The following is an 11597-nucleotide window of genomic DNA, read 5'->3' as shown; positions in this document are numbered from 1 at the left end:
GCAAATGGCTCGAGGCTGTCTCTGTGCGTGTCTCGAGCGGCGATTCTCCTTTCACCGGGGAGGAGAAGAGGATATTGTCGATGGTAAGAACAGTGCTGGATGAAACAGAATTCGCCGTTCCACTGGATAAGCAATTAGACCTGCCGGAAATGGCGAAGTACCTTAACGTTGGGGTACTGCGGGTGTGGGCAACCATCTTCAGAGGAGCTCAAACGTGGGCCATGGTAGACGTGATAGGGAGCTCTTTGCATATATATGCGGACATGTTGGAAGCTACCTAGATAAAGCCGGCAATTTAGGCATCGTCGGGCAGATTCATGTCAACGACGAGTTTCCCGCCCTCTCCCTTGTGATATTCGGTGACCAACTCGTTTAATTTGGATAGGGGAAATGTCTTGATGCTTGCCTTCACGTCGTGTTGAGCGGCAAACTGTAGCATTTCTCGCAGTACCTTGTTGCTGCCGACGAGACTTCCCATGATTGATATATCACGGAACACGACGTCTCGAGCAGAGATATGGAATCCTTTTTCCGGAAAAGAGACAACGATGCATTTTCCGTGATTTTTGAGAAGGGCGACACCGTAGTCAAATGCTCTCTGACTTTCTGGTAGGATGATGACCGCATCCAGGCCCATATCTCCCCTATCTTGTTTTCCGTCTTGATGACCGAGTTCAGTTACGACGTCTCCTGCTTCCTCTGCTCTCGCATCCACTATCCTCGCGCCGTTTGCAACCTTCCTGGCCAGCTGCAGTGGCGCGTTAGCATTGTCGACACCAGTGACTTTCAAGCCCATCTTGACTGCAAATTGAAGCCCCAGGTGGCCTAAACCGCCCCCAGCACCTATAATACCAACACGCTGGCCCGGCTGTAAGCCGCACCTTTTGAGAGCAGCGTATACCGTCACTCCAGCACACATTAGCACGGCGGTATCGACAGCAGACATGCCATCAGGAATCGGTGCAACCTGGCGGCTATCCACAACAGCGTACTCCCTGAAGCCGCCGGGGCCACTGATGCCATTGTTTTCAGAGTGTGCACAGTACACGGAGTATCCAGGGGGATCTGCGTCGGGATTGTGTGCTGTCGGACCAGACACACATTCAAAACAGCTGCCGCAAGGATGAAAAGAGCGCCCCGGGACACCAACGCGGTCGCCTACTCGTAGTTGCGACGAGTAGTTCTCTGGTAATGCCACGACGGTGCCCGCGAACTCATGACAGCCCACATGTGGAAATGAAGACGGATATGGGGGCATCTGGCCGTCGGCAAGGACGGCATCTGTGTGACAATAGGACGCGGCGTCTACTTTAATAAGAACATCGTGTGAGGAGGTGATGGCTGGAAGAGGAACAGAACGTAGTACGTAGGGTGTTTTGAAGGCCTCGAGGAATTGCGCCCTCATGAGGCTTGGTAGTTTAGAAGCCACTGATGTCGACATCTTGTTTCCTGGTACTTCACTTTCGCAGATGCTAGGCTTTCGCAAACGACAATCTAAATCCAGGTAAGCGAAGACTCGGTATGGACAGTATATAGCTCTAACTTAGTGCTTCGTTCAGGATTGATCGTGTAGGTATTAGTTGGGACGACTTCCCGACGCAATTGGGGATCGCCAACACTGAGGGGACACTGATAGTAATGCTGGCAGTAGCATTTCTTCCCCTCATCCCCGTTTAGCCTACCTAATTCCTGGGGTGTAATGCAGCATCACTATTCCCCGCATAGTGAAGGTGAACCCCCGCAACAGCTCAATTGCCAATTCCGTTACCAAAGCCATGTTTAGTTGCCGTTCTAATCAGGTCGGTGATTGAGAGAAGACTTGACATGTGAGTCGTGGGTGCACAGTCAGTATCTTTGCCATTCAGTCATCTAATTATAACACTTCATACTAACTAATTAACGAAAAACAACAGAGGTGCAATTATTACCGGGACAGCGCGATAAACCCTTTCTTTCATATCAACGACTTGAGAAGGGAGAGAACAGATCCATTATGGGTGCCGCAACAGACAGCGGATCAGCCGTCTACGTGACGGTATCGGCTCTTGACGCCGGCCATCTCACACTTCCTGAACGCCTGTTCGTTACAGACGCCGACCCGGAGAAGCGCAGCACAGTCCCTTCTCTGTCATTTCTCATTCAGCACCCATCGCCATCTCCATCCCGCACCAGTAGCAAGACAACCAATATTGTCTTCGACTTGGGTGTCAAGCGAGATCTGACAGGCTATCCACCTGCTCAACAAGCACACATCGCGCAGAGACAGCCGACGATCACCGATCCAGATTGCGCTGCGAGTCTACGTTACGGAAACTCTCAAGAGAAGAGAGCCGAGGTTCTTCTCGACCCTGGGAAAGACATTGATACCGTCATATTGAGCCATGTCCACTGGGATCACGTCGGGACGCCATCCGACTTCTCCAACGCCACATTCGCGGTAGGGTCCGGCACATTGGATCTGCTGAAGCACGGTGCCGGTCCTCTGTATCCCGCAGAGATCTTCAACGATGACGAGCTGCCCAAATCTCGTACCGTCGAGTTCCCACCTGTCTCCAGGACCGGCAGTGGCCAATATGATACTGCCGAACACACTCCCAAACACACACCGACTCCTTCCAACTCCCAAGTCAAATTACCTCCGTCGGCCGCAAAATGGTCTTGGGAGCCACTCGCCGCGTTCCCTCACGCATTGGATTTCTTCGGGGATGGCAGTCTCTATGTAATTGATAGCCCTGGCCACTTATACGGCCATGTAAATCTGCTGGCTCGTGTCGGCGACCGCAAGTATGTCTATTTGGGTGGTGACTGCTGCCACGACCCGAGGATTTTGAGCGGAGAGAAGGACATTGCTCTTTACGATGACGGCAGGGGCGGAAAGAGAAGCGTTCACGTCGATACGGGGGTGGCAAGGAAAACGTTGGATCAGATCACTGAGTTCGTCAAGGAGAGAAGAGAAGGAGGTGTGCTAGAAGTCGAGACAGTAGTGGCACATGATGGCGTGTGGAGGGCGCAAAACAGACACCGCTTCTGGCCAGGAAACTTGTAGATGGCTTCATGCAGGCAGTAAATTGACTATTCACCACAACAAACATTTCCATACTGAAGTCCTTCTTGCTCTGAAAGGTTTCAAAGTGAGATAACTTGTGAGTAGAAACTCCCACTGCAGTGTTGGTTTAAGGTCTCACAAGGCTCGTCTCCAGGCCTTGGTAGAAGGACTTTGTCTCTCTCCAACATGACCCATTTCCATGTTTGATTCTATCTAAACGCTTTCTTAGCAGCACAGCAATTTCTTTGGGAAGCTGGGAGTCTGATCCCAAGCAACTTCACATGCAATGTCATAGCCACTATGCACCTGTCTCGTCTCAGGCATTGGGAAGGATAAGACACCCCCACATCCATGCGCCGATCGGGGCAGTCGGGGTAGGTCTCAGATCCCCCCACAGCGTGTCTTGCAGTGTATCTCTTCCCCGCAAACGGCGGGGTAAGTCAACTCTGACAGGGGAGGACACATGCTGTGGGGTGGAGAAAGGAAATAACGCGGGGCCTCATTGCCAAAATTACGTCGAAGTTCACTTACATGAACAGCAGATGCACAGTATGATCGTGACACGGTGATTCTTTTTACTTTCCATTCTATTCACATGCTCAAACACTGAGAATTGAGAATTGGACTCAAGTAGTCAAGTTGAAGAACCATATCTCGTAACATAGCAACCCCACTCAGGACCTGACAATGCCTGCCTCACCTGCAGACACAGTAGCCTTCATCGGTAAGAAACGAACATCAGCAGCGATCAAGACTAATAAGGCTAATAAACTAATTATTTAGGCCTTGGGGTCATGGGATATCCCATGGCGAAGAATCTCCGTGCCGGTCTGGGCGCCGACAAGACGCTTCTCATCTGCGACGTGAGCAAGGAGGCGATAGAAAAGTTCAAGAAGGAGACCGCGTCCAGTAAAGGTCCCGTCGAGGTCGTAAACAGCGGCTTCGAGGCTGTCAAGGCAGCTGTAAGAGCAACTTCAACCACAATAGGTTAAAGGACACATGAAAGCTGAACTACCACTTCAGAACACAGTCATAACCATGCTCCCCGGCTCGGCCGCCGTCCAGTCCGTCTACCTCGATCCACAAACCGGCGTCCTCGCAGGCGCCGTGGCAGCAGCGAAAGAGAGCAGCTCAAAGCCAGAGGAAAAGCTCATAATGGAATGCGGCACCATAGAAACCGACACCATTCTGGCAGTCGCCAAAGCCACCCAGGAGGCGAGCGCCTCAGAGCTCTCGGACAGCCTGACCTTTGTAGACGCTCCAGTATCCGGCGGCCCAATGGGTGCCGTGGACGGGACTCTCACCTTCATGGTGGGCTGCGCACCTACAGCCTCCCCACGCGTGTTCCCCATCGTCAAGTCCTACCTGCAGCACATGGGCAAGCCAGATGCCATCTTCCTGTGCGGCGACGTGGGCGCGGGCACGGCCTTCAAGATCATTAACAACTACCTCAGCGCCATCACCTCGCTTGCTGCCTCCGAGGCTCTCAACATCGGCGTCAAGGCCGGTCTGGACCCGAAGCTTCTAACAGACGTGATCAACGTCAGCGGCGGACAGTGCTGGGTAACGAGCAAGAGCAACCCCGTCCCAGGCGTACAAGCGAATGTGCCAAGTAGTAGAGACTATGAGGGAGGATTCCGAATCGAGCTATGCGCCAAGGTGCTAGGAATGGGCAGCAGGTTGGCGGAAATGGTCGGCGCAAGGACAATTCTCGACACACCCACCATGGACGCATTCAAGGAGGCTATAGGGGACGACAGATATGCCGGCAAAGACGCACGGGTGGTGTACAAGTGGTTGAATGAGAGCAAGAGGTAATGCCAAGATGGAATACATGTATAGCAATACAGAAACCTGCGAAACACAATGGCGCTTTCTTCGCCGCTTTACCTGCTCCTCGAAGCTTGACAATACCACGCGAAATGCTATGACTGAACAGGTTCTAGGTCAGCGATATCGACTTCGCTGCATCGCCAAATAGACCTGGCACATCGCGCGCACGGTTTCAAACAGCGACACGGGTTAATAGTAGGTGCACCCGTCTCAGAAGGACTCGCAAAATTATCATTGCTAAGCTGACTCCTTTCCAATAATTATACAAGACCAACTTCCATCTGGCCGCCCAGTCGCTCAATTAGACGGCAATTCTTTGATCTGCGTCCCGCCTATCTCCGCCGTCGGTATGAACGGCAACTCCTGCCTTTGTTGTGGATATTGCGCTGGCGGTCCATAGTACATCTGGTTCATGCCACTGTGGTCTGTTCCTGGCGACGGGTAATAAGGCTGCTGGTTGGTCTGGCTACTCGGAGACGTAGTCGAGCCTCCGTTCTGCCTCCTCATTTGCATTCCCAGAAATATGATGGCAGCTATCAATGCCAACCCTAGCGGAATGCCAACTCCAAGCCCAATAGCGAGCGACTTGTCTACTCCCCCACCGCCTGAAGATGACTCCGCCGACTGGGAGGGCGAGCTTGTCGGCGATGTCTGCGACGCGGCACTGTTCTCGGCGGTCGACGATCGGCTGGTGGATTCTGAGCCTCCGGTGGTGGAGGCCGGAGACGAGGAGGGTGTCGCGGACGGAGCGGAGCTTGCCGTGGAGGTGCCGCCCGGTCGAAACAGCGTGCTCCATAACGGAATCGTGGTCATCACATTGCTCGACACGCTGCAGCATGTGTAATCTTCACCGCAGCACAGTGGATTATCTTGTCCATTCAGACTTGAGCACTGCTGAACGTAAACGTATCCGTCGTAGGCTGTTCCATGGTAAGTTCAGCGTTCTCAAGTAGACGGATGAATCGAGGACTTACAAACACCTGACAGAGGACAGATGAGATTACAACCTGTGCCCCATTCCTTGTCCGTACAGCCCTGGATAGAAAATCCATTGTTCCCGCCAGCATCTAAGCAAAGGCCGTTTGAAAGACAATAATCGGCGTGGCTACAACACGGGCTTACTTCCGCCAACGGGTCGCAAGGAAGAAGTTTTCCCTCCGTATCCTCGGACCCATCTGTACCATAACAAGCCGCTCCGGCAGTTCGAACGCCGGCAAGCAAAAGTACGGCGAGTAGAGGAGCGCTCGTTCTTGTGCGCCACCACCGGACACCCATTTTTGGCAATTGCTGACAGGAACACCGTTTAGACTAGAGTGTGGCGCGATATGGTGTCGCTTTTAAGAAAAACGAGACTCCAGGGACCCCCAGATCTAAGGGGCCGCCCCTCACGGCGTGGAACGCCTGACCGTTGCACGCTGCGTTCAGCTGAACGGAAAGCGAGCAGTACGATGAGCTTGTGGCGTAGCACCCATGTAAAGGGATGTAGGTCTCATTGGAGCAATCCCTCGCGACAAGGCATATTATTAGGCCTTGAGCAATCAGTGCACGACATTCGAGCTTGGCACGGGCAGGCTTGCATTCTGGGCTTGTGTCAAATGAAGCTAGACAGCGCCAGGTCCTATTGCCCACGATGGTTTCAAATTGACAGGCTCAGAGCCATTCGAGATAGGGGCAATCTCAAGACCATCGTCATGGCTGGACTGCAGCTGAAGATCGAAACATTAATTATAAAGCAAGTATGTGCATTACTAGGTATCTAAAACGCCTACTCATGCTGATATATTCACAGATTCAATTTCATGATAAGTCACTGATGCATCGATACTCTCAGTCGATGCGCGTGTCCTCGCTGGTGCACAATGTACCATTCAACATGCACGATTCCCTAAATCTTCACTAACCATCCACCACCTAGCCTTCTCATCCTGGCAATTCGCGCAGCAGCTAGGAATCCCGTGCCAACCAGCAGGACCGCGCCTGCAAAAGCCTGTGCACCGTAATAGCTTCCTCCAGACGCGCTGATGATTGCGCCCGCGATCGGTGGGCCGATCAAGGTCGCGAAGCTGTTCGTCGTGAACACCATGCCCATCCGCACACCTGTCTTGCGCAAGTCCGTGGTCAGACTCGAAAGACTTGCCGGGAAGATGCTCTGGATGCCACCGGCGGCAATTCCATAGAAGCATGCCCAAGCGTACAACCCGGCTGGATTGGTGACGCCCATCCAACAGAGCTGGCAAACTCCGGCCATAAGAGCGACCGGCACAAAGACATTGATGGGGCCGAGAAGATCGCCCAGGTAGTTCGGGACCAGCCGGCCCACGGTGCCGACACCGTTCATCAGCAGCAGCAGGTCTAAAGATTGAGTATACTCCATTCCAATTATGTCTCGACTGAATGAAGCGACATAATAGAATGCAAAGTACACGCCCATGAAGCACTACTCAAAAGGTCAGTCATGCTACATCTAATTGGCCAGATCTTTCGCCATATCACGGGAAGTTAAATCAGTGTGGATCAGTGTCAACGTACGAAGAAGCTGCCAAGGGCAAAGAAGGCATATTCCAACTCCTTGAAGGCTGCCCACTCCACAATTGCTCCGTTCTTCCGTGGTGGTATCCTGGTCCTCATGAGTGCATTCGCGACCACCAGGCCGGCGAGCTGAATGAAGCCGATTGCGCGCACCGTCCATGGAAATCCAGCACTCGGCAGCAGCTGCCGTGCCATGCTAGGAAAGATGAGTCCGCCTGTGACGCTTCCGCAAGCCGTGATGCCAATCGCCAGACTTCTCTTCTTGCTAAAATAAGTTGATACCGTCGCTAAAGCTGGACAGAAGAGGCACCCGTTGCCAAGACCCATACAGATGCCTTGTGCCAGGAAGAGCTGCCAGTATTCAGTGCATGCCGAGGTTGCGAATATGCCAAGAACTTGAAACGCCGAGCCGAGTAGGAAGATCTGACGGAAATAACCTGCATCTGTCAACCGGCCTGTGAACGTGCCGATGAAGAATAGCAAGAACACCTGAATCGAGCCAATCCATGAGATCGTCGACGGCGGCAAGTGAAGCGACGTTGCGTAGTAGGTTTGGAATATGCCGAAAGAGTTGATATATCCCCTAAAAGAATGGCGTCAGCTAAGATTGTTCCAATTGAACACTGGGGATACAAACCAAGTATTACAGATTATCAGATGACCACACAAGACTAAGTAAGTGTCAGAGACGTCGTCCAATTCAAATGATTCATGCCCAGTGATGCTAACCTGCAGTCCAGGCTTTCACGCCACCGTCCGGCGGTGGGCCGGGATTCCAGCTTGATTTTGTTGTCGACCGACTAAGCACCCGGCCCACAACACGGCCAAGACCTCCTCTCTGCTCCTCCGGCTCCTGTGTACTGTCACCGTCGCTGTCCGGCTCAATGTCGTCGTCGTCCAGGCGCAGTCCTGGCAAGGCCTGGTTGTTCGACGACCTCGAGTCTTTGCGACGAAGCTCTTGCCGCTTCTCTATATCACCGAGTGATACATTGTCAGAGGACTTAGTATGCAGCGAGGCAATCTTCTCAATGTCGCTTGACTTGTCGAGGTCACTGCCGCTGGGAGAAGAAATAGGCATGCCTGCCCTGTGCTCCAGCCTCTGCTACAATCGCTGCGGAGTAGAGATCAAGTTCAAATGGAAACTATTTCGTCGGCCTCGTTGGTTGATGACCGCAGCTTCTAAACTTTCTTCAAAAGACCTTTTCCGATATTGTTTTAATTTGCAGTATGTCGGAATTGATCAATCGTTGTTATCTTTACCGAGAAGGGAAGCAACACAGATTCTGTCGAGTTTTCGGATCGGGATCGCTTCCCAGAGTCATCATGGAGTCACCCGAAGAAAAAGTCCACTACGAAATCGGCGCCGGACCCATACTTAATGCAAGCGGAGGCTAGATCCGAATGAGGGTCCAGTGTGCCGATAGCCATGAGAGCTCCGCTCGAGTACGGTTCGGATCTGTATTGAAATGGGCTTAGTAGATGTCATATTAATAATGGATAGCGAAAAGGGTGACTAGGAGAAACTAGTTTCTCCGCCACTGAAGAGCGACATTTCTGTAATATTTTCAGCCCGTCCAGGGAATAGGTCTTCCTGTGCTGTAGCGCCAAGGGTGCGTGGTCGTCACGCATTGGAAACCATGACGGCGTTATTCCCGATTGCTGGGGGCAATGCGATCGATAGCATGTGTGGGTGGGGTCCCACGTTGCGAGGCTTGTCTAATTGCAAAGCCGAATGCTGCGGGCAGGAGCGATCTCGGCACCCTTTTAGTTGATCCCGGGGAGCCTTAAACACCGGAGCGATGGACGGAACGGCGTATCAAGAGTATTACAAGCCGGCTGCGGGACAAACATGCGGAGCTCAAGTGTGACTAAATTGGTACTAAGTCTAATCGTACGTTGTCGTGTATTAGAGATGAATGAATGTACAGCGACTACAAGATTTCTCGCCGCCTCCCAAGATCCGGAGCTTGATTAAGTTTGCCTTGTGAACAATTCCTTTCCGTCAAAGTGCCACAACAGATACATTAGTCCGGTCAGATGAGGAAGAAGACATTAGTGTACATGAGCAAGCGTGAACTTTCCGAGCTGTGCGACCAAAACTAGAGAAGCAAAGAGGAACAGATGGAATTTCGGTCGAAACGACCAAAGATGCGCCATGAGATGAGTTTGACACAACGCCAAAGGACGCCTGAACCACGCAAGATAGTGTACATGTTTGACTTGAGGTTTGATCGGCATGGTTCTATGAATGGCCTAGCGATGACCGAAGTTCGCGCCTATCTTGCCAGAGAGAGCACGGCGACGTCGTAGGTCGGTGGTGTCTCGAACGATGGAGCGACAGACGGCAGCGCTGCAGCTGATGTCGGTCCATGAGAAGTCAATATCATCAGCCCACCAAAGCGTGGACTTGCTATTGGCTTGTACGTCTAGATCAATAGCGGTAAGGTCGACTAGTGCTGACGAGGGACCAGCAAGTATTGAGCCAAGCTCGCAACCGTCCGCATCGTGACAGGCCGGTACGGTGAAGAACTCCGACTTGGTTGGGATTTCTATTTGAGCAGCCTCGTCCCATCGAAGACCTGTGATGTTGAAGACACAGTCGGAGGAGTTTGAGTCACAGCCGACTCGAGCACTTCGGAAATCAAAGCGGAAGCAGGAACTTGCTTGTAGAGATCCGACGCCCAGATGCGCAGTTTTCGACTGAGAGGAAGTGGGCGCGAATTGCAACATAACGTTGCCCGACGAGGGGTGGTAAGGGGCATCATGAGTCTTGAGTGTGAATCCATCGGACCACTGAAGTCTGTGGTAAGGGCTGGTCAAAGGTATTGGCGACGCATTGCTATGCCCCGACCCACGCGTGACCTGAAGAGGATCTAGGTCCTCAAACTAATGATCATTAGTCCAATATTCTATAATTCCGTTGATTCAACACCACATGAAGGAAACTTACAGTAAGGCTGAAAGAATCTCGATCGGTAAGATCTCCACAGGATCTCTTCACAGACCTTGGAGCGTGTAAAGGAACAACAGGATCAGTGATCTCCGGACCCGGGGCGCTTTGAGTGGGAAGTGGACCTGGTGCACTTTGAATAGGTGCGGACTCCGGACCCGGCGCTGACTGTATTGGTGCTGTCTCATCCGGCCCAGGAGCACTCTGCGTTGGGAATCGCCGTGTTGGAGGGACGGTGGTGGATTCCCCGGGTACTGATTGAGGAGGTGGTGCCCCCGTTGTGGATGCAATTGCGGTAGATTCACCGGGCACCGATTGAGCAGGAGCTGCTCCCGTCGTGGAAGTTGCAGATTGGCTTCCTGCGCCTTGGCTAACACTGCTGCTGATCGATGCAGTGGTGGCAATCGATAAAGAAGGGGACGTTCTGGCTTCGCTGGAGCTTGAAGTGATGACAGTTGACCGAGGGCTGACCGAAGCGCTCAGTGTCGCAGCAGCCGAAATCGTGTCACTCAACCCCGATGTGCTTGCAAGAACAGATGCAGACGCTCCTGTAACCGTCGAGAACAGGGTTGAATTTGATGGTGCGCTCGGACCGGGACGTGACCATGTAGAGCTTGCGGCAAGGGACGTCGTGCCGGCCAAAGACGCAGACTGATTAGAAGGAGATGAGGTCGGGCCTGCCGTAGTCGATCCAGTCAGGTTGGCGGACAAAGACGGTGTTCCACTCACTGCTGCACCAGTGGCAGTTGCCGAGGTAGTTTGGTTAATTGTTCCAGAGGCTGACGAGACATCACGAGAAGCAGACGGGCCGAGGCTGGATGCCAATGTCGTCAAGTTGGTCGACGATGATGTCGCCGACCTGGTATGAGTGGGTAGAGAGGAGACAGACAGAGTGCCATTAACCGTGGGTTCAGATGCAACACTGCCGCTTGCAGCTGCGGACGCGGACAGTCCAGTTGTTACAGCTGAGCCAGTGCCATTGAACGAAGAGGTTGGTAAAGTGTCTGTCTGGTTGCCAGTGACAGTCGCAGAAACATTGCCATTCAAAGTGGCAGATGGGGTGATGTAGTTGGTGTTTGTTGCACTTGGCATCAAAGTGAAATTGCTTGTTGGGAAGGGCATTGTCAAAGTCGTAGAGTTGAGCGGCAGGATGACGCTTGTGGAAGGGACTGTGCTTCCTGAAACAGTTGAGTTTGCTACGGACAACGTGCCCGAGATAGCTCCAGCCGACCCGGTGGA

General features: G+C 52.7%; 3 protein-coding genes across 3 annotated transcripts; 2 read left to right on the top strand and 1 right to left on the bottom strand.

Annotated features, from left to right (window-relative positions):
- Positions 1-1993: 1993 nt before the first annotated feature.
- UCRPA7_2169 (hypothetical protein) lies at positions 1994-3046 on the top strand (the record flags this gene model as incomplete). Its single annotated transcript, XM_007914740.1, has 1 exon — positions 1994-3046. One exon carries the CDS (start codon positions 1994-1996, stop codon positions 3044-3046), a length of 1053 nt encoding a protein of 350 aa, XP_007912931.1.
- Positions 3047-3733: 687 nt separating this feature from the next.
- On the top strand, positions 3734-4864 carry UCRPA7_2168 (putative 3-hydroxyisobutyrate dehydrogenase protein; the record flags this gene model as incomplete). Its single annotated transcript, XM_007914735.1, has 3 exons — positions 3734-3770; positions 3830-4008; positions 4070-4864. 3 exons carry the CDS (start codon positions 3734-3736, stop codon positions 4862-4864), a joined length of 1011 nt encoding a protein of 336 aa, XP_007912926.1.
- A 1842-nt stretch (positions 4865-6706) lies between these two features.
- Positions 6707-7253, bottom strand: UCRPA7_2167 (putative major facilitator superfamily transporter protein; the record flags this gene model as incomplete). Its single annotated transcript, XM_007914733.1, has 2 exons — positions 6707-6728; positions 6781-7253. The coding sequence occupies 2 exons, from the start codon at positions 7251-7253 to the stop codon at positions 6707-6709; spliced, it is 495 nt and encodes a 164-aa protein (XP_007912924.1).
- Positions 7254-11597: the final 4344 nt, after the last annotated feature.

Source organism: Phaeoacremonium minimum (assembly GCF_000392275.1).
Source record: "Phaeoacremonium minimum UCRPA7 unplaced genomic scaffold PA7_03_scaffold_152, whole genome shotgun sequence".
NCBI lineage: Eukaryota > Fungi > Ascomycota > Sordariomycetes > Togniniales > Togniniaceae > Phaeoacremonium > Phaeoacremonium minimum.
Note: the sequence above shows the minus strand (reverse complement) of the source record. Positions and strands in the feature narration are given on the sequence as shown.